At 39.8% G+C, this 26460-nt stretch overlaps 1 protein-coding gene and 1 long non-coding RNA gene across 6 annotated transcripts in view; both read left to right on the top strand.

Annotated features, from left to right (window-relative positions):
- The window catches only part of RIMKLB (ribosomal modification protein rimK like family member B), a 47752-nt gene extending 33186 nt beyond the window's left edge, over positions 1–14566 (top strand). For 4 of the 5 annotated variants that reach the window (XM_071762135.1, XM_071762150.1, XM_071762158.1 and 1 more), the window contains exons 4-7: positions 3216–3446; positions 5221–5307; positions 7980–8183; positions 9358–9877. In XM_071762135.1, coding sequence (XP_071618236.1) covers positions 3216–3446; positions 5221–5307; positions 7980–8183; positions 9358–9821 — 986 coding nt within the window. In that variant the 3' untranslated portion in view covers positions 9822–9877. Of the gene's footprint in view, positions 1–3215; positions 3447–5220; positions 5308–7979; positions 8184–9357; positions 9878–14385 lie in introns of those variants that run through there. The other variant, XM_071762167.1, reaches the window with a different exon arrangement.
- Positions 14567–16173: 1607 nt separating this feature from the next.
- LOC139804664 (uncharacterized) lies at positions 16174–20846 on the top strand. Its single transcript, XR_011729486.1, has 2 exons — positions 16174–16423; positions 20345–20846. It is a non-coding gene; the product is annotated as an uncharacterized lncRNA (long non-coding RNA).
- The last annotated feature ends 5614 nt before the right edge of the window (positions 20847–26460 follow it).

The following is a 26460-nucleotide window of genomic DNA, read 5'->3' as shown; positions in this document are numbered from 1 at the left end:
CAGGACTGGTTGGGCCAGCTGATGAGGAATTGTGCATTTACCCATTCAGTTCTATCGTGTGCTGCTTTGAGCTATCTTTGAGGGAACCTGAAGGTTTTTTGACTTTATTTGAGGGATGTGGTGTGACTGGTCAAATTCATTCTTGGGTGACTGCAGTTTACACTGCAAAAATTTCATCTGCACTTTGATCTCAATACTGTGATGTTTGGTGTATAATGCCAAAGATCTACTATATTCCATTATGGAGTGTGTCATTTTATAGAGAAAGAACAAAGAAAGCTGGTCCTAAGTGAACAAACCCGTCCTGTTCAAGTGCAGGATTGACATCTGTTTTTATAGTGTCATATTTCAAGTCAGGGGTCATTATCTCGTAAGACCAAAGAATAGCAAAATATTTTATGATAACCTAAGAAATTATTCCATGGTACTGGCAAAATGGTTGTTACATGTTGGTAAAATTCATAATACTAGATAAGCATGAAATCTTCCTTTCTTGGGTCTCAATGTTGGTACTTCAGAGGACTGTGTGGCTGTCTCTACCCTGTGTGCAGTGCTATGGGCATCCACTGAGGAAGCCAACAAATGAACAAACTTGTTATTTGTCATAGTACTTCTGTATGATTGGAATTTCTGCCTTCCTGCCTTCCTTTCCACACGCAACTCTAGTTTCTGTAGCTTACTTCTGCTGGTCTGGGAACAGGGTGGTACTATTACTGCAAAGGAAAGAGTTTTCACCTCAGTTTTCAAAAATAACTTCAAAAATAACCGCTCTTTTTTCTGTAACATATCTTTTTTTCCTTTCTCCTTCTTTTCATTCATTAATTGTTTCATTGTAAAAGAAATTAATAGAATGCATGAATATCTTGCGTGTTACTGTGCTCAGGACACCATAGTACACCAGTATCAGACCACTCTGCAGTAATGACCTGATAACAGCAAGACCTTAATTGTTAACTGCTGCATCTCAGATGGAATGCTAAATACAAGCTCATGCCAAAATGGCAGATTCTGACTCTCCTTTTTACCTTAATAAAGCTTTTTGCAGCACCGTATTGCTGGGAGACTGCAGCTAATTTTTATGGTGCATGCCAGTACTGGTTCAAATTATACATTCCATTGAGTAGATCTTCTCTTTGTTTGTAAACTGTCTTCTATAAAGGGAGAATTTATTTTTTTTCTGGGAAGGACAATGTCCAGACCAGAGAGAAGATTGAATATAGAACAAAAGCTAAGGTTGTTCTTAGCTTCATTGTACTTCCAGGGTTGCTTCCAGAAGGGGGGAGGAAGGGTTGGTGGCCTGGGCTGAATTTACACCAGTTTGATAGTGAAGTCTGATGCAGGCATTCAGAAGAATTCTGGGTGTGGTATGTTCATCTCCTTAAACTGCCATTTTTCAGACTTCATGGTGCAAACCTTCAGTATGTGGTGTGACTTCAGAGCAAAACAAAACAAAACAAAAAGACTATGGAATACAATGAATTAGAAAACTATAGTTTCGGTTCACAGCAAAGATACCGTGGCAATTTTGGGGCTCTGCAGAAAATCCAGCCCTTTCTAAAATGATTGTTACACAGCTTGCATGTGGATTATGACTTGAGTGCAATTACACAGTGGCAAAAAAGTGGGTGTAATCAGCCAGGCACCGAAGTGAGAAAATGCACGTGCAAGGTGGAACCTTGACTAATAAGTTAAAAATCTTTTTCTCACTGAATCTGTACTCCTTTTCTGATTAAAGGAGATAGTAGTCCATTTCCTGATGTTCATGTTCTGCTTAGGAATTTTGCAGTGTCTTGTTTTTAATCTTGCTTAAGATGCCTCCATGAAATGGTGTGTGTGTGTGCCTGGAGCCTGCTTGCTTAAACGCCACTCATGTCAGCTGCAATGCGGCAGCGCTTGGTGCTAATGAGGTGAGCAGCCAGAGCACACGTCTGCTTGTGTTTCCTCATCTCTGTGCAATTGTGGCAGGGGGGACTGGAAGAAGGATTTGCACTGGGTATGGTTCTGTTTTGGCCATTCCAGAGTGTGATCCTGTGACCTTCTGAGGACTGGGCAGCATACTCTGCTTCCATTTTGGTAGGTGGTTGTGTCACTGTATTTAAGGCAAGCTTTTAAATACATCATGGTTGGGAGAAGACAAAAAACCCAGAGGTACAGAGAGGAGGATACCCTCCCTTATGCCCCCTCTCCCCCCCCCCCCCCCCCCATTATTCAAAATGCACCTTGAAATAAAATATATTGCTTGGCAATATGTGTCTTTGGGTTGAGTAGATGCAACTCTGTATTTGAAAACAAGCATCTTTGGAATAGAACTAATCAGGTAGTTATTTTGGACTAGACCTGAATTTTTAGGACGGCCTTTCACAGGCATAGGAATGCAGATGTACTCTGGTGGCTCATCTCACCCTCGTTCCTCTTTTAACCCTTAAGGTGCTGACAGCAGTGTGAGCTGTGAATTTTACACTGAAGTCAGAAAGTTTAACTTTGAATGTAAGGCCAAGAAAGTGAATTTCAAATCCTGTTTGTCTTTCCCCATCCTCATATGCCAGACTGTTTTCATTGAGCTTGGTGCCTTCCTGTCCAAGCCTATTGTATTCCCAAACCTGCCACCTGTCCTTCAGTGTTTCTTTTTCAGACACATAATCTGTAAAACTATAGGTCATGGTTAAGTAATGCGCTGGGTAGCAAAGCTGGCTTTGCTTCTGGTTCCTTCCTTAATCACAGGGTGCTGCTCTTTTAGCTGGTAATTATTTCTTAGTACTTATTTACTATAAATCAGATAGTTTAAATTACCTATGTTACAAATACTGCTGTTTTGGGTATTTTTTTAAGGGTCTAATCTCTGTTACTTTGGCATTATGTTGTGTAATATGCCACAAACAGCAGGATCAGTACAGCTGTGACTGGGGATGGTATGAACTGCATCATGTAGGCAACAACCAGGAGTAGGAGGCAGGCACCTCTTACACTGCTGCTGCTTTCAAGGTAGTGTGCAGCTAACTTCTGTAGAAAGGATTTGGTTTCAACCTAGAAAAAGGGTCCTTCACCTGGGGATTATGTGCCTTAATACAAGACTGTTCTTTGACAATTCCTAGTTTTGTGGGTTAAACTGACAAGATGCATGTGAGAGAGGGTTGCGCTGTTTGAATGCTCACTGTTGGAAGTTTACTTTGTCCTGAAGACCTTGTAGCTGATTGGAATGTTTTCCTTTTCCTTAGGTCTCCGGGTGAATGGGGAGCTTGTTACTGCTTACCCACAAGTGGTGGTTGTGCGTGTACCAACACCTTGGGTCCAGAGTGACAGTGATATCACAGTCCTTCGCCACCTAGAGAAGATGGGCTGTCGGTTGATGAATCGTCCCCAAGCCATCCTCAACTGTGTCAACAAGTTCTGGACGTTTCAAGAACTTGCTGGTCATGGTGTACCTCTTCCAGACACTTTTTCATATGGTAAGGGTTTTGGATTAAAAGACTAGCATATTTTGTGCTACTATATTTTGTGCTTTTGCAGTGCAAAAGATATGAGTCAGTTTCTGGAAATCTGTAAAATTAAGTAGCATGAGGCTAGCTCAGTAACCAGAAAAGGAAATTAAAGCCACAATACTCAGATTCTGGTTTGGACTTTTTTGGTTAGCTGTGATGTTTACTTCAACAACCTCATTACCCAAGCAACTAAATTTAATTATTACTATTAAAGCATTTTGAGCTCTTTTGGAATTGCTTGAAACAACAGACAAGAGCTTGGGGAACTAAATGTCATAGGATCTAGACTTTTGTAAAGCTTGAAAGTAGATTAAACTTCTGTATGAATGAAAAGATTTGCAAATATATTATTGTGAAAGGACAAAAAGACTACAGGCCCTCATGTTCAACTTAAACAGTTGCTTGGTGTTTGTTTCCCACCCAGGATATTTAATGTCTCCTGTGCCTGCCTCTGGAGTCTGTGGTTCATGACAGGAGTGCTAGATTAGAGGAACCATTTGTTAGAGCTACCCTGATGCTATATTTGCATTTAATTATAATATGTTAAATAATTGAAGATACCTCCTAACCTTCCCTTTCTTGTTGGGAAATACCAGTGCTTTCCTCCTGTTTGTGAGGGTGCACCAATGCAATGTCTTTTGCAATGGGAACTTGACAAGGAAAACCCCAAACAAAATACAAAAAGCCAGCAAACTTGACAAAACTAGATTTCCATCAACTACTGTGAAAACAGATTTGAGAAGAAACATACCCTTTTTTAATAGATGTGGTTGCTGTAGTTTTTTGAGAAAGTAATGAGTTTTTAATTTTTGGGTGGTTAAGAGGAGACAATAACTGACGGGGTAAATGCAGAACATCACTGTTGATAACTCCTTGCCACTTCTATTCTTTGCCAAGTAAATCAGGATGTGCTGAATGTTGTTATTTTACTCCATGACATGCATTAAAATCCATGGCAGGAGTGTGACGTCTGCCGCTGGCTTTCTCACTGGTGTCTTGGCTTGGCTTCTGTGCTTTACTGCACAGAAGTGTTAGAGAAGTCTTACTCCTTTGTCTGCTAACTTTCTCTTTTGTATTTCTTGTACTGTGATCAGCCTTCTGTGAATGGAACTGAACTCAGATAACCTTGAAGTATCAAGCATAATCATGTGGATGGTCATTAAAAGCTACTCTCTAAGGTCCTTACAGGTGCAATGAGATGAAAAGGTTCAAGTACTACTCCAGGAAACAAGAGAATGAGTTGTAGGAGCATTAAGACTTAGAAAGGGGAGAGGTGAAGAGCCAAGATTCGCATTGTTGCTGCTCTTTGAATTATGCCTTGTTTTTCTATTCTGTATTGCCTTCCTGGCTAGTAGTGTGGATGGAACTGTTACTGGTGTTACATCTGTGCTATTTTTCCTGCTAGACGTTGAAAAAGTGGGAGTTTATAAGGTAAAAGATAAATCGGAACAAGATAGTAGGATGATTGCGTTCTGATTTGTAAGACTGGGTTGAGCCTTTTGGGGTTGTGATCAAGAGGTGTTTTTCAACTTCACTCTTCCCTTTCAAAGGATGTAGGAGAAAGTGTCCCACAGATTATGAGCACCTTCAAAGTCTAATCATGTTCCAAGACCTGCTTCCTCTTAACTGGTGCTTTTTTCTGCATTAGCTATATGGATGGGAAGAATGTGTGGCAATTCAGTCCCCGATTTGGCTGCACCAGATTAGTAGCACATAATGTTGTTGGTTTTCTTTTTGCCAGGTGGTCATGAGAATTTTGCCAAAATGATTGATGAGGCGGAAGTGCTGGAGTTCCCTATGGTGGTGAAGAACACGCGGGGTCACCGAGGTGGGTGTGAGGTCAGGGATGAGGGCAAGGAGTATGCCAAGCAGCATTCTCTCAAGATTTTGTCTTGTCAAGGAATGGTAGCTAAGGTCTTTCTGTTAGGTGTTGGATTTTGCAAGTTCTACCACCGTTCAACTTCTGAACGTCGACTAGGCTGCAACACTGGGAAGCCATTTAGTAGAACATAGCCTTGGAATAGCAGGGGGAATAGGGGCTCAAAATCATGGTCCATTGGTGATTTCTGTGAGGAGAGGTCTGAACTGGAATAATGGAAGGTCTGGCCTTAAGGAAGCAGAAAGAAGCCTACATGGATTTTAGGGATGTTTCTAAATGGACAAAATAATTTTAGATTTTTTAGTATTAACCTGAGTTTTTTCTACTTGACTTTGTCTGTAATTAGGATGTTATTTAAATAAAATCTCATGTATTGTTTGCCAAACTGGATCTCTGTTTTTCAGAGAAATGTCTCTGGCAGTGCTGGTGATGTTACAGTAAAAAGACTGAAACCGAAGTTTAAGCACATTCACCAGCAGTTACCTTGAAAGCATAATAAAAAATACACCACTTCCCACTTACTGTCCATCAGTTTGTCCCACTGTGTGCTGCTCTGCTGCGTATCTTCTGCTGGCATGAGTGTTTCTGTAGCCCTAGAGTAAATGGATTCAGGAACTGATGTCGGATGAATCTAGACAGGCTATTTTTACTTGGATTAATTTCTTATATGAATTACCATTCATTTGCACAAATGCTTGTGTTGATAAAATGAAAGAGTGGGAGCAAAAGGCTGGAGCTGAGAAGATCAGATCTGCTTCTGTTAACAGTAACAATACCTGTTCATATGGTTTTAAGGGCGAGTAGAGGTACAAAGCCAAGTTGGGAGTTTGACTTAGCATCAAGCTGAATTTGACAACTCTGGAGTTTCTGAGACAGTGGATTTGACTTGACACAGCCTCTTGTTAAGATGTGCTAAATAATTATAGAAAGGGCAGTTATTGACTTCTCCATTTTTTTTAACAAGAATTAACTTGAGTCCCTGTTTACACATTCTGCTTTAGAGCACTTTAAATTCCAGACATTTTAATGCAAATTTATGCATAGTACATATCCTTTCACATGAAGAAAGTTGGATAAACTTTTTCAGCGTAATTGCCATTTGCAAATTGTATTTAAAAAACCAAGCAAATATGGTCATAGGTACTGGCTGTTGGATAAAAGTCATAATCCTCTAAGCCCATTTTCTGTATTGATTGCTGCTGCAGCAAATGTGCCAATCTTATTTTTTGCCAAGATGTCATGATGCTGCATAATTGCCAAGAATTAAGTAGTTCCCCTCTGAGGTGTCATTTTTACTGTGCCATTTTAAGAATATAGTAGGATTATTAAATGCTTTCTTGTAATGATTGTTAAGCTTACATTCTGATACTCTGTTTGTGGTATGAAATTACATGTTCCTCAAGCAGAGGTCTATGTTATGGAGACCTTAAGATGTGATGAATTGGAGGCTGTTCCAGTTGGGCTGTGGCCACTTGGTAGAATTTGTGACACATTAGTTCTGCTGCTGTTGGATTTCTGTTCCCTTAGTTAAGATAGGAAGTTTATCAATTGATTTTTGTACTCTGTTAACACTGAAGAATATTCGAGTGACAATTCTGCTACAAAAAAAAAAAAAAAGTGCTGTCTTTTTGCAAAACATGAATCTAATATGACATAGAAAAGAGTGCTTAAGAAAGGGGAAGAGAACTTGGGAAATGTAACTAAAGGTGGAAGAGGTTGCCATCTTGTGAGTCTAGAAATGAGATGGAAACTGGTAGAGTCTCTCTCAGGAGTGACATTTGTCAGTATTAGCAAAGTTGGTAAAGGAAAGAGAAGTCTTTGGTGTGCTGTAGAAGGGAAGGAGAATGAAGTGACATGTTATAGGTTAAACAAGTCCTTGAAATGTTGAAAAACTAGAAACTTGCAGAAAAACTAGGGATTTCGAAACATTTTTTTTCCAAAATTGTAGTGCATTCCATTCAGTTTGTCTTTTGCAATCTTCTGTTATACTGTGTTGGATACTGTGCAGTCTAGTGTTTTCCTCTGAGTGTAGTTGTTCCACTGCAAAGCCTCATTCTGGAGTTGTGAGCTCCTGTAAGTATTGGGAAGAGCAGCTTTAAGCAACTTCCCAAGAGGGAAGTGGTTTTGTGCTGCAGTGGCACACTAGTGACTTCAGAGTTCTTAGCTACCTGATGTTTAACAGTTTCATGTCATTGGTTCCTGTGTGTCAAAGCTGTAGGCTGCGGGTCCAGTCCTCTTGGATGAAGAAAACTGTGGTATTAATTAAATATCTGCTATTCCTAGCTATTTTTTCCTTTTTTCTCTCATTAAGGTCTTCTACCAAAAGAACCTGAAATACAAGATCATTTCCTATATTTAAACCTGTTTTCTTTCTTTCTTTCTTTCTTCTTTTTCCTTTTTCTACTCTTCATATGTCTCCTCAGCTCTTCCAGTACTTGAACACTTATAAGCACTGAACAGTGGAACACTGATGTCCACAGAAGAACTTTTAAATGTGTATAAGCTACAGATGTGTCCTGTGAGAATGGGCGCCATACTCTTGAGAGGTTCTACTTCTATGCACTGAATCATTGACACAGCTCAAATCAGTTGCTTCATCCAATCTTCTTTTCTTCATGCAGGTAAAGCTGTGTTCCTGGCACGAGACAAGCACCACTTGGCAGACCTAAGCCATTTGATTCGTCACGATGCCCCTTACTTGTTTCAAAAATACGTTAAAGAGTCTCATGGCAAGGATGTGCGTGTCATCGTAGTTGGAGGCCGTGTGGTGGGCACCATGCTCCGCTGCTCAACAGATGGGAGGATGCAAAGTAACTGCTCACTTGGTAGGAAAGGCATTGTTCCTAGTTTGATCAGAATTTCTCAGTCCAATTGAAAAGCCCCACTGAAATAAGCTGCAGGTTTTATTTTAATTGTGTTTACAGTTGGGAGTTTAAAGAGGGAACATGAAAGTGTTGAGAAGTGTGCTGAGCAAACAGGAGGAGGGACTCTGTGCAAGGTTTTAGCTAATAGGATGGATGAAAAGGAGGGGAACACAAATGGCACAGCTGATGTTGTAGTGGCAGAGGCATGCTAATGTCATGTTATCATTCATTTTATCCTGTTAAGAGGAACAGAAGAAGAAGGAAGAGAGACGATGAGACTGAGGAAGGCAGAGGAGACATCCTGTTGGCAAGAGAGGACAGTCTTAAGAGAGAAAGGTGTTGAAGGCAGTAAACAGTTGGATTGCATTGTAGAGCTGCTGTGCTGCCTTAAGTCTGTCAGGCTCCTCCCTGCAACCTTTTCTCCAAAAGGCCATGCTGAGGAGACAGAGGAAGGTTGCTGCATTGATTGTAGCATACTCAATCTCTGCATATTGTTGGTTATAGAACCAGGGAGTTCCTGAGGGTAGAAGGAGGGAAGAGTGTTGAGATTACCTGTCTGAAAACGTGCTGAATCTCAGCGGGGAGATGGGCTGTGAAATGAATCAGCTGAGGTCCAGACATAAATATTCCTTAATTCTTGCTTTAGAAACAGTAACTTATGATAGCAAGCAGAGAAGGACACAAGCTGATGATAATGTGTTAACCCTGGCCCTCAGGGCCGGCTCTTATCTTAGAGCTATAGTCTTACCAGAACACCTGCTTTAACTTTGCTGAAAGATTTATTTTGATACCTTACAAATATGTATAGAAAGCCTCAACCTTAGAAGGCACAAGGGTGGTTTGCGAGGTCATCTTTTTAATATCTCAGGATCCTAAAAATGTACGATATTTTTCTTGATGAAAACATCAGCACATAATTGTGTTTCATACAAGTCATAAACTTGACCTACCTTCGGCAGGTCAGGATCTTTTGTGGCTTTGAGTTCATTAGCAGTCACTGTGGAAAGCAGGTCACCGAGTCACCAGCAGTACGCTTGCAGGCTCGCTTTGGAGTTTCCCAGCCAAAAAGCACTAAGGAGTTGAGGCTGTCAGTTGACCGGACGGCAGGCAGCAAGTTTGTTTCCACTTTTTCCAGGTGGCGTAGGGATGATGTGCTCGCTGAGCGAACAAGGCAAGCAGCTGGCGGTGCAGGTGTCAAACATCCTGGGGATGGACGTGTGCGGCATCGACCTGCTGATGAAGGACGACGGCTCGTTCTACGTCTGCGAGGCCAACGCAAACGTAGGTTTCATTGCCTTTGACAAGGCTTGCAATCTAGATGTAGCTGGTATCATAGCGGACTATGCCGCTTCCCTCCTCGCCCCCGGCCGCTTGACGCGGCGCATGTCCTTGCTCTCTGTGGTGTCCACGGCAAGCGAGACGAGCGAGCCAGAGCTGGGCCCTCCGGCTAGTGCCGCTGTCGACAATATGAGTGCTAGCTCCAGCTCTGTCGACAGCGACCCTGAGACCACGGAGAGAGAGTTGCTCACCAAGCTCCCGGGGGCTCTGTTCAACATGAACCAGCTGTTAGCCAATGAGATCAAGCTTCTTGTGAAGTGATGTAAATAGATGACCAACAGAACTCTCTCTTGTAAATTTTTTTTTTTTTTTTTTTTTTTTTTAAAAAACAAAAAACCAAACCAACTTGCAATGCTGTTTATCAGAGAAGCTCAGAGGAATGAGGAAGGGGCAGAAGGGAGGGGGTTGGGGGTCATCCGTCAGGAGAGGAAGAGTAAAAGGCGTGTTATGCTGTGATTGCTGCCCCTACTTTTTTGCAGAACATAAAAAATGTGTTCATTCTTCAACATCCGTTTTCTAATAAAGATGCTCAGTTCATAACCTAAGTGGGAATTTCATTTGGATGCTGCTTTGGTCCCCAGACATGCCACAGTTCACGTGTGTTGACAGGCAAGCATTGAAGCACGAATCACCCTTGAAAATTTAAGAAAGCTGTCTGGCAGCTTTCTAGAAACTTCTGTGAACTACTGCACCAGTTAAGTCTCTTCTGCCTCTGAAAGGCTTGATCCTGTAAATTGCCGAGTGCCTCCAATTCTCCATGTAAGTTCTAAGTGTTAAATACCAGGTGTTCCAAGGTTCTTGGACACCTACTGTTCCTGCTCTTGTAAGAAGGGAGCATTAAGTTTAGGATGCATTTAAAGTCATCGCTTTCTGACCTCGCAGGATACGGCCTTTCATATGATGAGGCTGAAAGAAGTGCCAGCTGACTTAACGTGAGCTTTCTGTAGAAATCTGTAATTTGTGCCATCTGGGTTTTAATTGGCAGTTTTGTGTCTGTCTTTCTTTTTAAGGTTTTTGAAAGAGAATTTAAAGACTCGCGTTTTTTCTCATTTCAAATGTTGATTTTGGAAGGTATGCAGGGGAATTGGTAATACCCTATTTGTGGCAGAAGTGGCACGTTTTGAACTATTTTTTGGGTGATTGGAGGAGATAAACAGCACTGTAATGTTTGGTATACAAAATAATGTTTAATCCAATGTGAACAAGAATTACACTAGTTTAAAGCAAACGTGCATCGACTTGTATTTGTTAGTGTTCTAGTCTTTTTGAGAGAGATCTGCAATGTTACTGTTCCTTTTTCTTTAATACATGCTACTCCAACACTCCCTTCTTTATGCCTGCATAAAGTGGCCAAAGTGAAAACACTGCAGACTATTTGTCAAGAAATGCACCTGTACGTTGATGGGGGTTTTTTTGTTTGTTTGGTTGGTTTGTTTTTTTTTTGGTTTTTTTTTTTTTTGAGGCAATTATGCTTAAGGTGTGGAGGAGGGAAAAGTTGGTTAAAAGTTATTAGACATCTAGAAATACTTCAGAATAAAGCTGCAGTTCATACAGTACTTACCAGGCTTACTTTTTCCCCACTGAACATAAAAATCGATGTTGGCAGAAATCCAAAGAGTATAACTGGGGAGAAATACTCAATTTTTAGCTGTTGAAAACATGCAGCAGATTTAAAAAACATAATTTTTAAAAAAAGGGAGAAAATAAGGGAAACAAGAAAACAAGAAAAAAAGGGAGCTCAGCCAGAATTAAAAATAAAATAAAATATATAATCTAGGTCCACAAAAAATTAATAGATTGATCCTGGACCCTTACATGTGTGTGATGTGAGTGCACACACTTGTGTGTGTTTGTGTGTGTGTATTTAATTTGTTTTATTTCTTTTGGGTTTTGACTGTTGAGCTCCTAATTTTTTTCCCAGCTGCCTGATTTTCATTAGTCCTTCTGGCTCTGCATTTTCTCATTACCCGTGAGCTGTTTTGGAAAACAACTAACCAAAACAGATACGGAGTCCATTTTTCAGTCCCTATCTTCCCCCTCCTTTTCCTCCTCCATCTCCTTGTCTCTTTTCATTCCTTTTTCATTGTCTGGGAACATAAAGCCCTGGGACTATATATATATAGATATATAATAAGATAAGCATCTTTTTTTTTTTTTTTTTTTTTCTTTTCTTTTCTTCCCCAAACAGTAAACAGATTACAATTGAAAAATGATGTGAAATAGGTTTGTTTGGTTTGGTTTGGTTTTTTTTGAGGGGGGTTGTGTGTGTGCAATGCTGCTGTTTTCTGGATATTTTAATGGAGCATGTCCCATGTACCTTCTGAGGCTCTGCACTGCCCACCTTTGTGGCCCTTCCTCACCTCTCTGCTGCTCTGCTGTTTTATCTTCACTTGGACCTTAAATACAACTCACGGACACTATGCAGAGAGTCTTCAAGAGGCAATAAACAGAACAGTATTAACCTGCTTTATGGAGGTTTGATCATGCTTCTTTGTACAGTTTGGTTTTTTTTGGTTTTTTAATTATTTTTTAATTTTAAAAGGAATGTAATAAAATGGCTTTTTTTTTTGTAGAATTAAATATTACTATTAAAATCAAGTGAAAGGTTGACTGTTGGTGTTAAGCAGGGGAACGGACCAGCTGGTCCAGAAACAAAAGGAGCTTCCAAGGAGCTTCATCAGTAAAGGTATTTGCAAATCCTTCTTGACCCTTCAAGCACAGAGGTTATACCTGAACAGTATAAATCTTTAGCTTCCATGAAGAGTTTGAGAACCACAGAACATGAAAGAAACTAGTTTTCTAGAGACTGAGCAGCGAATTGTCTATTCTAGAGGTTCTTATCCCCTTGCTTATTTATATACAAGGAACTTGGGTGGTGGGTTTTGGGTTTTTTGTTGGTGTTGTGGGGTTTTTTTCCTTTTTACTGGTAGGTGCCTACACTCCTTGGGAGGCTGATAGGGTAATTCCTTCCCTTTTCAGCTGTGGCACACATGGAGCACATGTGGAATAACAGCAGGGAGTAAATGTGGTGGTTTGTGTAGTGGGATGCCCGTGTTTCTATCACAGGAAACATTTCTAGAGGAAAGAGCTGGTAACTTAAAATTCTGGTCTGTTTACTGAGTCTCCATAGATAGTACTTCGTGGCTCACAGGAACTTCACATTTCTGTCATCCTTTCAGAATATCCAGGTTACACATCACAGTAATTAAATTTGTGAAGTAAACGTAAGATTTTTTTTGAAAGACAAAACAGTGGATTGAGAGATACATTCTGTTGTGCTTCCATAGCTGGTTTGGAGATAAGTCTATGTATGGTGGTCAGGGAGGGAGACAGATTTTGAAACATCATGTAGCTTCCTTTGGACACAGGGTACTGCTTGAAAACTTTGCTTGAGAGTTCATTGGTACAAATGAGCACACTTGTATTCTGTATTTAATCCCTGTTTATCCCTTGCTCCTGAAATAGTGAAATGTATAGCGTGTCCTGGGGGCACAAGGGTGTGTCTTGTTTGTACCTAAAGGAAAAAAACACCAACAAATCTAGCCTGTGGTAAGCAGGCAGTTTTTCCCAGTGAAGGTTTACAGACATCAGCTTGGTACACTATTTCCTTCAGTTCCATACGCTGAAAAACACATGCTAAACTTCTACACAGTTGTGCTGACACTACCCCCTCCATGTGTGGGTTTGAAAGCATGTGCTGAAAAAAAGGTCAATGTAGTGCTGGTCTACAATAGTGCTAATACAGCTGATGGTGTTAAAACTGTTTTTGTATGTTTTAATGTTTAAAAGTTCCAGTTAGAAATTCTTGTTTGCAAGAGTAAGTTTCTTAATTTAAGTCTGATGAAATTTTGTTCTTTGTAACACTGGAGATTTTCTTCTGTTCAACTTAACATGTTCACGGTTGATGTCTTGCTTTGTCAGCATACAGATTGTATCATAAGTCTTGTATTTAATGCTTCAATGTGTTTTATAAAATCTTTTATTGGAATGTTACAACACTTCATCTGTAACATAATGTCAATGCTTGAAGCATATGTGGACTGTTAATGTTTTTCTTCTAAGCAAATGGTCACTCTTGGAGCATTTTCTTCTGCTACATGTGCTGTATTTCATGTATGATGCTTAGCAAGTAACCTATGGAATACCTGTGTTTGTCAGCCACAAAGGAGACACCTCTTCAGATGTTGTACTGGACTTCAAAATCCAACAAATGAAATCAGTGACATTTGAAAAATTTCTCCCCCTTATTGCAAAAATCTGTCAGTTAAATACATAAGGGACCTTCTGGGCTTAGAGAGACTTTGAAAACAAATTCTGTGTACAGTATCTTTCTCCTGGCTTACTCTTTTTGAGAAGGTTTATGGGCTTTATGACTGGTGTGAGACACACGACCCACTCCTGTTCTCTCTGTGGAATAGTAGGTGCTCAGACAGGTAACTTCTGTTGCTACTGTCTTTTCACTTTTTAATTTTTTTCACTGTTCTAGGACTTGTTTTAAATTGAACACTGCAGGATTTATGACTGAATATTTGCTACCCTTCCTTTGTTTTATTTCTTTAAGTCTTTCTTAAGCTTTGAGGGTGACTTTCAAAGCATTCTGCTGATGGATCTTGGCCTGCTGTTGGAAGTCTCCAAGCCCCTTACATTTCCAATTAGAGTTGAAAAATTTTTGGTTTGTTTATTAATTTAAGCCAATTTTACAAATTATATGCTTGGGTAGGATTTGTAATTGCTCTGTTTTGTGTGCCTTATTCTCCCCTTTTTTTTTACAGAAATGTGTTCTAACAGCTCACACTTTGTTACTGTTCTTTGCAAAACTTTTCAGGAGCCAAAAAAGTCAAACAATCCAGAGAAAACCTTCCCTTCTCCCCTTTCCGGTGGCGAGAGTGAGAACTTACGAAAAGTCCTTGAGAATGTTCCTTCCTAAACTTTTCTCCCCAGTAATGCAAGTGGGTAAAATGGTAAATGCAGCAGTTTGGTGACAACCAAAACCGACCTGTTGTCAGGTAAATGGACTCTTTTCTGCTCCTACTATAACCTAACTTGTCTGCCTTCCTTTTTCCCCATCAGTTCATTTTAGTGCAACTTAATTAATGGTATCTTTAACAGTGTTATTTAGAGAAAATCCTCATGTTGACCTTTAAGAAAACTGTCATTGTCATTTGCTCTACTCAGTTGAGACAAAAGTGGGTCCTGTCATGTAAGTATATGAGATGAGAGGCAGTTTTGTAATATGTTATTTCCACCTCCTCTTTATCACTTCAAGATAGTTTGCCTTCAGGTGTACTTTTTAAAAGTCTTGAATGCTTTCCGTCTGCAAAGTGAACATAAAATACAACTGTATCAATTAGGAATTGATAGATACGACAAGCTGGTACCAAGAACATTAAATCTATTAAAATTCAATACAGCAGGATCCTCTAAAGAGGATGGTTGGGAGAAATGTGCACTAGAGAAAGACTCTGAGGCCGATGATTACTGTTTGTGGGGGATGGGATGATGTGTTCTGTGTTGCCCTTACTGCTACATGTAAACACTTGTACACTTTTTCCTTCTCTGCCAACTACCTTTCTTAATCTCAAACAATTGAAAGTGCTGGGAACTTAGTAATTTTTTTTCCTTTGTCTGAGGAGAATCTGTTTTTCACTTACAGAGGTAAATACCAGACCATTTGAATACTATTCAAAGTGGAAAAATAGGAGCCTTCAGACAGGCTTCCGAGTTTCCTGATGCAGTATTTTATTTCCCAGACTATCTGTAAAAAAATCAGCACTTGTTTCAGACTTTTTTCTGTGTTCATTAATAACTCTTTCATATAATCATAAAATAGTCTACTTTTCATATCCTTAGTTTATATTTTTCTGAAACGCAGAAAATTTATCAGCATTCCCACAAATTAGAGCTTCAAATTAAGGTGGGAAGGAATAATTTTAGAGCCAAAATTTGATGTCATTGACATTGAGATAAACCTGGAGTTACTCTTTGAAAGTCAGTGGAGTTATATCTAATTACAGTAGTATAATTGAGTGTATAATTTGTGTTTTTAATTTTACTTGCAAGATAGATTTACAAACCTGTTATACTTACATGTCCAACGCTTTTTCCTTTCAGACACACCCACTTCTTGCGTCTCAGCACTGGGCAGGCCTATTCCTATATTTGTGTATATTTTTTTGCATCAGCTGCTATAGGACACAGGGGTAACACTTGCAGGCATTTGGTTGGGTGTCTTTGCAGGGGAGAAATTTGTGGGTTTGTAATAATAATTCTTAGAAGAATTTGTTTTCCTCTTTCCTCAAATTTTGAACAAATTCATGTTGATTCACAGTTTTGCTTCTCTAACATGATATTATACATATATATTTTTATATATATATATAATGTGAAGATTTTGTTGTAAGAAAGTGCTAGTTCTTTGCTGTGTCTGCAGATGATCTTTGGTGGGGAGAGTTTATTGAAATCTACAGCATTCTGCAGAATTTAATATCTCAGTATTTAATGTGGCTGCAAAGGTGGTTTTACAGGTTATACTCCTTCCTCTTTATGCAATGGCAGTCAAAGCCTTATATTGATCTTGGTTGTTGCCAGTGCTTTGCCTTGGCTACTGGGGAATTGTAAAGCTTGAATAAGCCATGACATCTTAGACAAAGGTTGATGATTATGCGTGTGCTGAACAAGAACTTCTTCTATATGCCCTTCTGCTGCAAAAATTAAAAAAACTGGTAGGTGGCAGCAGCAGCAGAAGAAACTCATGTGACTGACCTGAGAAACCTCCAGTACTGGGAGAAATGGATGGCAAAATAATAACTGAAGTAAGGGGGATGGAGGAGAGAGGCAGAGTTCCTGAGCTGTTCCTTTGAATGGTGAGTTTCATTTACAGAATTCTAGCCATCAAAGCACTCTCTGTAGTACAGTGGACACATTAATCTGCCTGATTTGGTGTTTGGTTACCCGACGCCCTATTTCTGATTTGTGATTCAACATTCCAGCATCTGTAAGGCACACTAGATGCCTTAAGAAAAAAGCTTCATCAGATTTGCCACATCTTAAGACCACTGTAAAGTAAAGCTGAAAGAAATTTGCCTAGTCTGTCCATTTCTCTGTCCCACAGGAAGATCAGTCATAGTTAACCCGTCAATGACATGTTTGGTTTAGCCTTGCTTAAAAATTAAGGAATAAATGATGAAGTCTCTGTAGTCTTTATCCATGGAATTTTATTTTATGGAGGTAAGCATCACCTGTAGTTAGCCTGTGCCAACTTCATGGGTTGAGAGACCATCTACTTTTTTGCCACTACCTTTTTTCCCATCTACTGTCTAATGCCCCTTTTGATTATCTTCTGTTCTTCTCTTGCATGTAGGTCTTGAAATGTTCTTGAGTATTATATCACTATGCCACTTGGTGATAACTGAAATTACATGTTTAGACACATATATCTAACATTTCACATCAAATGTTGGTTGTCTAAAATTGGATAACCCTTTGAGCGTGAAGAACTTCTAGTATTGTCAACATGAGTTCTTTTTGTGCAAGGAGGGTAGTTTACAAATGCATATCATAAGCAACCAGCTTCATGCTCTGTGACACTTTAAGAACTCAAGACTTTTCATGTGGTATGTAATGGTTATTTGAGATTTAGGAACAATACCAGGAATTCACCTGTAACACAGAGGTTTGGCACTAAGTCTGAATGATATCCTAAAATCACTAACTGTGTCTGATAGGGGGAAAATTACTCAAATGAATCTAGATGAATGTTTTAAAATTCTGGTATGAAGTTTCCTACATAGGAAAAGCCTTTTTGAGACTTCTGTTTCTGAATCTTGCCCCTCTAAACATGGGGTCCCTCCCGTGGGAGTGAGCCCTTTATGAACCCTTCTGGCACGAGTCCCTCCCAGGAGGTGCAGTCCCTCAGGCCCAGACTGCTCCAGCCCGGGCTGCACACAGAGTCGTGATCTGCCTTGGGACCTCCTCTGGCACGGCGTCTTCCATGGCTTTAGATCCACATCTGCTCCACCGTGATCCTTCACTGACTGCTTGTCTTCATCTGCTCCACTGTGATTCTCCATGGGCTGCAGGGTGGCAGCTGCCATCTCATCACAGGCAGTGGGGAAATCTCTGCTCGGGCACATCCTCCCCCTCCTTCCTCACCGGCCTTGGTATTTCTGCTTCAGCACTGCTGTCACCTCCCCCTTTCTTCTACTGCTCTTTCTGTAGTTTCATTTTCCCCTTCTTGAATATGTTAAATAGCAGAGGCACATAAACTATTGTTGATGATCTCGTCCTTGGCCAGAGACTGCTGGATTTTGGAACCTGGGGAGCTTTCAGCAGATTCTCAAAGAAGCCCCTCCTGCCACCCCCTCCACTGTCTGACCCCTGTCCCACCACCACCAAAATCCTGCCTCACTGCCCGAATCAGACTAGATGGATGGGCACATGGATTAAAAATGTTACTGCACTGAGTTAGGTTACATTATTACCTGGTAGGAATGGTGGTCGTCTGTCTCTGAACATGCACTTACTTTCCCACGTACACCTGTAACCTTTTCCTGCTCAGCACAGTAAGGGACAGAAGCAAAGAAATGTATGTAAGCCTTTTTAATGAGCAAGGGGAGCATTTTATGTGATTTACAGTCAGCTGGTCAGGAAAACTTTTTTGGGTGTAAACCAAGCAGGAATTCAGAGTAGTCTCCCAAATCTTCCACATTTGCACATGTGGCTGTCAAAACAATATTTTTTTTTTTCTACTGGATGTGACATATAGCAAAGCATCCTGTTCTCCAATTTTGAAGAAGACAGCAGATTATTTAGAATTACAAGAGTTACTAGGATATGCAGAGTCTGCGTAGTAACATGTCAGCATACTAAGCTGTGTGGATTGTGTGTGCAGGAAGGACTCACAAAAGGTGTAGGTGAATATCTGTGTGTCTCCTGAAGTCTACTTGGAAGTGATTTGCTATATGTAACTGCATATAGTTCTCTGTCTTAGTGTAATGAACCTTTTTTTTTTGTTGTTGTTGTTCATGTGGAACGAAATGTTTTTGGAGTCATAAACATCACTAATGTCATTCTGTTGTCCATTTCTATAGGAAGCAGAGTGGTTAAGGGAAAGCAGTCAAAATGCATAAGAACTACATGACTGGTTTTATCCAAAATCATGTGTCAGTTGAGTACTCATTGATGTTGCCAGGGAGAAAGCTTTCTTGGTCTATCTTTTTATAAGAGGAGACAAGAAAAGGATGTTGAATGTGTTGTGCACATTGAATTACATCTTTTATTGCTGTTTCTTCTTGCTTTCAGAACTCTTTGAGGTGTTTCTGTACACATACCTTGTTAAAAAAGTACTGGCTGATTATGGGTCTCTGGTCAGTCGAATGGAGGAATAGATGTGGAGTGCTCTCTGTCAGAGTGTGCTAAGAGACTGTCAGCTGTGCTTATCTGGGCCTTAGCTTGATGAAGACAGAGAGTTAAAGTCTAACATAGATTTTGCTGGCTTGTATGTTTTTATTGTGATACATGCAGTAGTAGAAATCTTTGACAATTAGTACCCTCTGAAGCTGTCACTAGAAAGCACGGTTGCTTTTGATCAATGTTGAATTTTTAAATTTCCTTTATCATGTAATGCTTTGCATTTTCCCAGGCATGGGTACTGTGTTATATTAACCTGTGGTTTAATGTAATATGTAATTTGGAAAACTGCGTTTTCAGGACTGAAAATTTGTCTTAGATAAATTGCAATATAATTGAGATATTTTAACATAGGAATAGAAAAGAAATGGAGTTTTATTGGAAATAATTGGATTTCCTTTTCAAGAAATTATTGTAATAGGAAACAACTAATTTATCAAATACATAAATTTTCAGGCATATATATTAATTTCCAAAATTTATTTGGACAGTCCTTCTTGTACAAAAGAACACTTGCTGTTAGAGAGGAAGGCAAATTAATATTACAGTTGCCAGTAACTGTAAGTTGTTGCTGCCTCTTTGGCCAGTCATGCATTTTTTCTATGCAGATTTCCTTTTTATGGTGGAAGCAGTGATATTACTGAGCTTCCTTGATGCTTAGCTTATCTGTGTTGTAAGATACATTTTGGTGAAATAGGAGGTGGAAGGGATACAACCATACACGGTGTTACATGGACTGAGCAGGAAGGTGCCATGAGGCAGAGGGAGAAGACTACAGCTAAGGAATAGCTGTATACCCAGGTGTCCTTTCAGCTGTCTGATCAAGGAGGTCCAAGGCCAGCAGGCAAGATGACTGTTCCAGTTACACCATGATGAGGCAGGGGAATGTCACACTGATACTTGTGCAGCTGGAAATATTTCACATCTGGTGTTTAAAGGAAACATGGTTTGCCCAAGGGTGTGTGTGCAGTTTCCCTTCCTCGCTACTGCTGTGCAAAGCACTGTCTGCTAGGATTTATTATTCTCTGGATACTGTCTGCTGAGTGGTGTTGTGTATTAAGCCTGAAACTTGTGTAGTATTTTGGAAATTTCAGGAGGAAATTTGGCATGGTTCTGTCTGTATCTTCCCATCCCTCTAACAAACACAAGGCCAGCAGAAACAACACTAGTGTTATGGCTACTCTGCCTGCCAGTCTTTATAGCAGTGTATGGGAGGAGTAGAATAAATGTAATGTGATGTAGTGTGCCCAAATGGAAATGCTTGTTAGATGGCAAATACTAAAGCTTTATCATGAGAGAACTATGCAGAAGGAGGCTGCAGTTTGACTTTGCTAAACTTTTATACAATTTTTCTTCCACATGAAATGTTTCCACAGGAATGTAATGCTTTTGAAAGATGCTGGATTATCAGTTGCAGAGATTGAACTCCTCTACCCACAGGAAAGGTAACAGGAACTAGATTTTACCTCTAGAACACAGCCTTGACTGCATCTCACTCCTTGACCTGGAATGGCCTTTTCCAAGGTCAGAAGAGGAGTTTGGTACCCGTGTCTCAGTCCGTGGTGCATCTCTGATACAGCTATCAGGGAGGCCAGATAGATGCCAGTTACAGAAATCTTGTTGTTGTGTGTGATGTTTGCTTGAATTTCTGATACTAATACTTTTGGGAAAAAGACTAACTTCTTCAATGGTTTGTTTCTCTAGGTTTTTCTACATCAGCAGGAGATCTTCTTTCTTATGGGGACACTCTGTCTCTTGATAATGCCCAACAGGATGGACCAGAAGCAGTGTGGAATGGGGTGATGTCCACACATAACTGTTATAATGAACTCTGTCCTACTGACATGGAGAACTGAATAAAAGAATTACAAAATATAATTTATGAGAGTGTGAGATTCTTTTTGGTAACTTCTGCACCAACTCCCCTTTCATGAATTAAGTGCTGGTTAACATCAGAAATGTTGATCTTGCAGTTTTGATACACCTAAGTCAGAAAAGGAAACAGAATAACCTGTTGGATATTCTTCATCACTTCTTGGAGATCCAAAATGCTTTATATGAAAATTAACAGTTTCCCTGAATGACTTGGAAACCTCAGTATCAGGTCTTTGCTTTTCAGTCATGTTATGAGTACACCTCAGCAAATGGGAATACAAGTCTCTTGAGTTTTAAAAGGAAACTCATGCTATACTGATAGCTTTGGTGATTGCTGGAGAGATGCAGAACTGCAACTCTGTTAACCTGTCAGTGATTCTTTATTAGATTATGTGCCTTCTGGATTTTAGGCCACATTGGCTGGGCTTGTTACAGACATGATCAGGTAAATTCTTATTTTATATTGTTTCTGAAGAGGGCTGATCTTTAAAAACTGTAGGTTATAGATCCTGTGCTCAACTCTTGTTTTTTTTTATCAGTGGAACACTGTAAGAAGTTAAGACATACACTGGTGCTATATCTAGAATGCACATAGTTGAAATTTATATCACAAACATGAAGCAAAATAGAGAAACAAGGTAACTGAGTTAGTACGTTATCAGGAAACACCTCTTAGTCTAGCCAAGGTACAACATTCAGTTTCATTGTAAACTTTTCCTTCTGCCCCTGAAATCCTGGTTAATTCTTTCAGAGCTGATAATGCATTATAAAGCTTCACCAAATTAAATTTTAAAACAATGAATTGGTCAGATTGAAGTTGATGTGGAGCCAGCTGTAAATTCTTTATCTAGCTTGTAATTGTAAGAGGTAGCATAAGGAAATAAAGGGGTAATTTCTCCTTGGACTTTGAATTTAGAATATATTGTTAAGTTAGATTACATCACACCAGGCTGAAAGCAAGCACAGTTTGGCTAAAATCAGTGTAATATACTTTGTCCATAAACTACCTTTAAAAAATAAATGATGGAATTGGTTTCAGAGTGCTTTTTAGCTGAGAGTTAAACAGTTGCTTTTATAAGCACTTATGTGACTGTCATCTATGCAATGACTGAACCACCAATGTAATGTAGCAATGAGAAAGGCAAACAACTTAATGTTTGGATGTTTCTGTAGAGGTGTTCCAGTCGGAGAGAGATACTAAGTGATATTTTTGAGCTGAGCCATCACCTCTAATACTGCAAACAATTCTGATGGCTCAGATTTGAAATTCAATTCCTCACACTGAAGCATGTCTTCTAGGATAATAGGTTCTCCATTCTCTACTATAACAAACAGGGCAGGAATTTATTTTCTCAAACCTGTCAATGAAAGCTGCTCCTGAAGAAGTTTCCGTGTAGTGGTATGGATATTTGCATTCCATGCGTGTTATAGTTGTGTACTAGTTGAAGCTAGGACTGGTTCTCTGTCTGCAGCTACGCCTTTCCTTGGTTCTTTTGCAAATCTGTATGTCAAATCATATCTCTGGTAGCCCTCTGATACCTCTATAAGCTTCTGCAGACCTGTGGCCATTTTATCTCCTGTGGTTCAGTTCTTAGGATTATGCTCATGCATGTGCTAATGCTTCTGTAAGTGCTTTGTATCACTTTCTTTAATACTTAATGTTATAAAAGTAGAACAGTTGAGAACCTTTTAAATCCTTTTTTTCATATATCCTATCTTTCTAAGCTAGCTCCAGGCCTCTATCCGTATTTCAGTTCTTTTATTTTATTTGCAGATGTTCAGCAAATCTTCCGTCCCTTTTCTACTATGTGTAGTTCACAGATTTGCTCCTCCTGCCTTCATAGTCCAGAATTACTTTTTTCCACTTTTTTTTTTTTTCTTTGCATCTCTCTTCCAGACCTTCCTACCTGCTTGTCTTAGAAAAAGGTCTGCAGTTCTTGCCTTTAGCCACTGGCCCTATGTGGTTCTTCTTGTCCCAGGCACCCATGGATTGGCTTAAGAATATTTCTTACTCAGTGTCCATTATTGATAACCATTCTGTGATGTTGCTGTGAATTACCCTAAAAGCATGGTTTTCTTTTTTAGGAGAGTAAAGCCAGGTTTTGTTACTATACATTTTCTTCTGGTATTTCACAGCCCAAAATGCATTAGAAGTTAGGAAGAAATTAAGAGAAGCTAATGAAAATAGAATTGTCTAGTTTCATGCTAATGTCTCCAGTGAGTGAGAATTAGCAAATTGTGATACTGAAAAGATCAAGTCCTGGGCTCTTGCATTCATTTAGCTATATTTTGTGAGAGGGATTGATCTCTTTGCAATCTCTCTCTTCATGTAGCTCCCTTAAAAGCTCCAATTCAAGACCTATGACCAAAAAACATGTTAGTAACATGTTTAAGTTCTACTTTTCTTTGTTTTCTGTTCCTTTGAATTTGTCACTTGAATATGAATACTGGGTATCAATAATTAAATACTAATTGAATATTCATAATACAATATTTTAGTATCGTTTGGACAGTATAGTGAAAACAGTAATAATAGGTCTGTAGTGATGATACTGATGTGCTATGATGGTTAGGAAATCCTGGTATAAATGGTTCTTTTTACATTTCTGCATTTCCTCTTACTTGGAACTGCTTTTGTGCTGGCTGCAGAAATGGAGTACTTTCAAAACTCTGGTATGCTTAGTACAATGAGATCTTGGGGTGGAGTATATTTATACTGAGGCCAAACTGGGATAGAGCTTCTAATTTTGTTTAGTACAAGATCTAGAAAACCTCTGTAACTTGGCTGACCTGCATTCCCAGTTGTGCATTATAGATGCAGACAGCTATGTTTTAACCAGTGTCTTATTGTTTTTTCTGGGTCATTTTCCTCATGTTTTGCCTTATCTCCTTCATTGCTGCTTCATCTCACTCTTTCCCTGTACAGAGGACTTGGTTAATCACTGGATGTTTACCTCCAGGTGGTATGCAAAATCAAGGTGTCACACTGGAACTTGACATCACATCATCTCTGTGACTCTCATCACTTCACTACTACAGAGTTTCCTCTGCTGAACATTGGGAAAGGAGAGCATGCAACACAATCACAAAGTTGCCTCAAAAACCTCAAGGGTGGAACCCATGTGGGAGAGGCTGCTGCTGCATTTTTCTTTTCTCCCCCAGCACAATTTAGCTTTGGGTGCACAGGCTAATAAGCAAAGCACAAGCTAATAGACTAAGCCCTATACTATTTATTGGCTTATGCACTTTATTTTAGACATTGGCAAGCTTCACTGGTTGGGATACACAGCACTTGTCCCTGCCAGTTGGTGAGATCAGTGGTTAATGTGTCAGTATTGCTGTGCTCACTCTTGCTTTGCAAATGCTTGGCTCTGAGATTCAGGCAAGTCCCTTGATCACCTGAATGGTTGCCCTTGTTTGATGTGGAGCTACTGTCCTATTAATGGAAGGATGATGTGTATGGACTCATGTGAAAAACAGTGGGAAGAGTTTCTGTCAGAGATGAAGATACAACTGCTGCATGTTTTTCTTCAGCTTTTTCATGGTTTTTTTGGTAAAATAGTTTTCGTGACAGTGCTTTTGAAGCTTTATAATGAAGGAAAAAGCTCCAGTTCTGTCCATCTTTTCCTTCCCAGAGAGAACATACAGCAGGTGTCAGAGCTGTCTGCAGTGTTACTGCTTCTTCCCTACAGCCTTTAAGATCCAAGAGATACAAGAGTATACTGGTAACCTTCCAAAAGAAAAGAATGTGATGCTGTTTTCTATAATCCCAGATATCCCACTGTGTCCAGTTAGTCAGTGGTGACCATGCTTTTCTCTGTAAGATTATGAAACAGAGGAAGGGGCAGAATCCCTTCCAGATGCAGTGGGACACTAAAGGACCAGTGGTCACAGCTGTGGTGGGGGACAGGCAGAGTAGATCACAGAGCCTGGACTTTTGGAGAAATAAAGGAGCAACCTTCAGATTTTTTTGTCCCTTTCTAACTTTGTGGCCAGTGCTGTGTTAGAGGGAAGAATATCTCCCTAGTCTTACCTCTAACATCACACCCCACAGCTTTCTGTTGTCCAAGTGGAAAGGTTAAGACTGTGGGAAGAACTGCTCCACAAAACTATTCAAAGTATTCTCTGCAACTTGAATCCTTTCATGGCTTGGTTTGCTCATCTTTCATCTTAGCCTAGTCCTAGTAATGGCTTGCATATTTTGAAAACAGCTGAATTTGTGAACAGGGAATGGAAATGAGAAATTGCAGCCCAGCTCTAAGACTTCACCCTAAAACACACAAACCCTGAAATGGCAGAAGAGGCTCAGTAGAGGGAAGGTGAGAAAGAGTTATTTGCAGTATCTTAAGTTTTCAGTATCTTAAGTTTCCAGATACTGGTAGGGAGGTGTGTGTGTAACTTTCTGTTATTTCACCCGTGGTTCTGATATCATCAGCTGCTGTATTGATTCGTTTTGCTGGAATGGGAGACATTAAAGCAGCATGGGTTTGGTTTGAAGCAGATGGCTCTGCTTGACGTAGTGGTGACATACTAGCAGAAGGATGAGAAGGGTTCCTGAAGGTGTTTTCTTCTCTAAACTGTCTTCCATTGCTCTACTGAGATACTGTTTTGCAAAAATTATTTGGGAGGTGGCTTTTCTGTTTTAATTGCAGAGTTACTAAGTGTTGTGTGTTCCTTTTTTTTGCAACTGACCTAAGGTCTTACACAACGTCTTACAAAACTGAGCATTAATTTCAGAAATCTCTGTGTCTTTTACCTTGTCTAAAAGGTTTTTTGGGGAACACTGAATTATATTTTTCTTCTCAGTTCTAATGGGCTGTGATTAATGTCATCACTTGTGTGGAACTCCTGCTGGTTTTTACACCAACTGAGTTAGCAGTGGTTTCTTCAAAGATTAGTTATTTACTGAGATGGAAGTAGCACTGAATGCATGCTATTTTAGACTACAAAAGGATGAGCCTACTCTGGAAGGCACAGAGAAGATGACAAGGTGAAAGGACAAGAGGAAACAGCAGGTCAGTAATTACTAGCTGTAGCACATCTGTGGTGCAGTGACAATTGCCCATTCTGCTTTAGGATCCATTGGATTGGGAGGAAGAAGTACCAGGGTTCTGTATGTTGGCTGACTCCTATGCTTTGCATGTATCCCAATTTTCATTCTTACAGTATCTTTGCTGGAGTCATACAGCATTTGCAGGTAGAAGCTATGGATGTCTCTTCTCAAGAAGCCTCCATCCAGACAGCAGTGGTAGTGATTAGCCACCTTCCCAGGCTGAGTTGCCACAGTTTTCTTTGCCACACAGGAATTTCCCATGTACTGCATTCAGGTGAAGGTGCCAGTGACAAAAGCAAAGATGTGGTCACAGGAGTTTAACTTTAAGGGTACTGTGCAGACTCACTTTTGATAAGCAAAGCTCACAAAGTTACATTAGGGCGATGCATGATGGGGGCAGGAGAACAGTTAGAGAGGAATTAATCTGTGATACTCTGTGGGAAATTATGTGAAGAGCTTAATTTTGCCATTGCCTCCTGACTTTTGAGAAAAAAAACAGGTGCTCAAAATTTCTAGGATGAAGCTGTAGCTCTCTTTGAATATGGGGGAGGGAAAGAAAAGAAC

This window comes from Heliangelus exortis, chromosome 1 (assembly GCF_036169615.1).
Source record: "Heliangelus exortis chromosome 1, bHelExo1.hap1, whole genome shotgun sequence".
Lineage (NCBI taxonomy): Eukaryota > Metazoa > Chordata > Aves > Apodiformes > Trochilidae > Heliangelus > Heliangelus exortis.
This window is presented reverse-complemented; position numbering and strand designations above follow the sequence as displayed.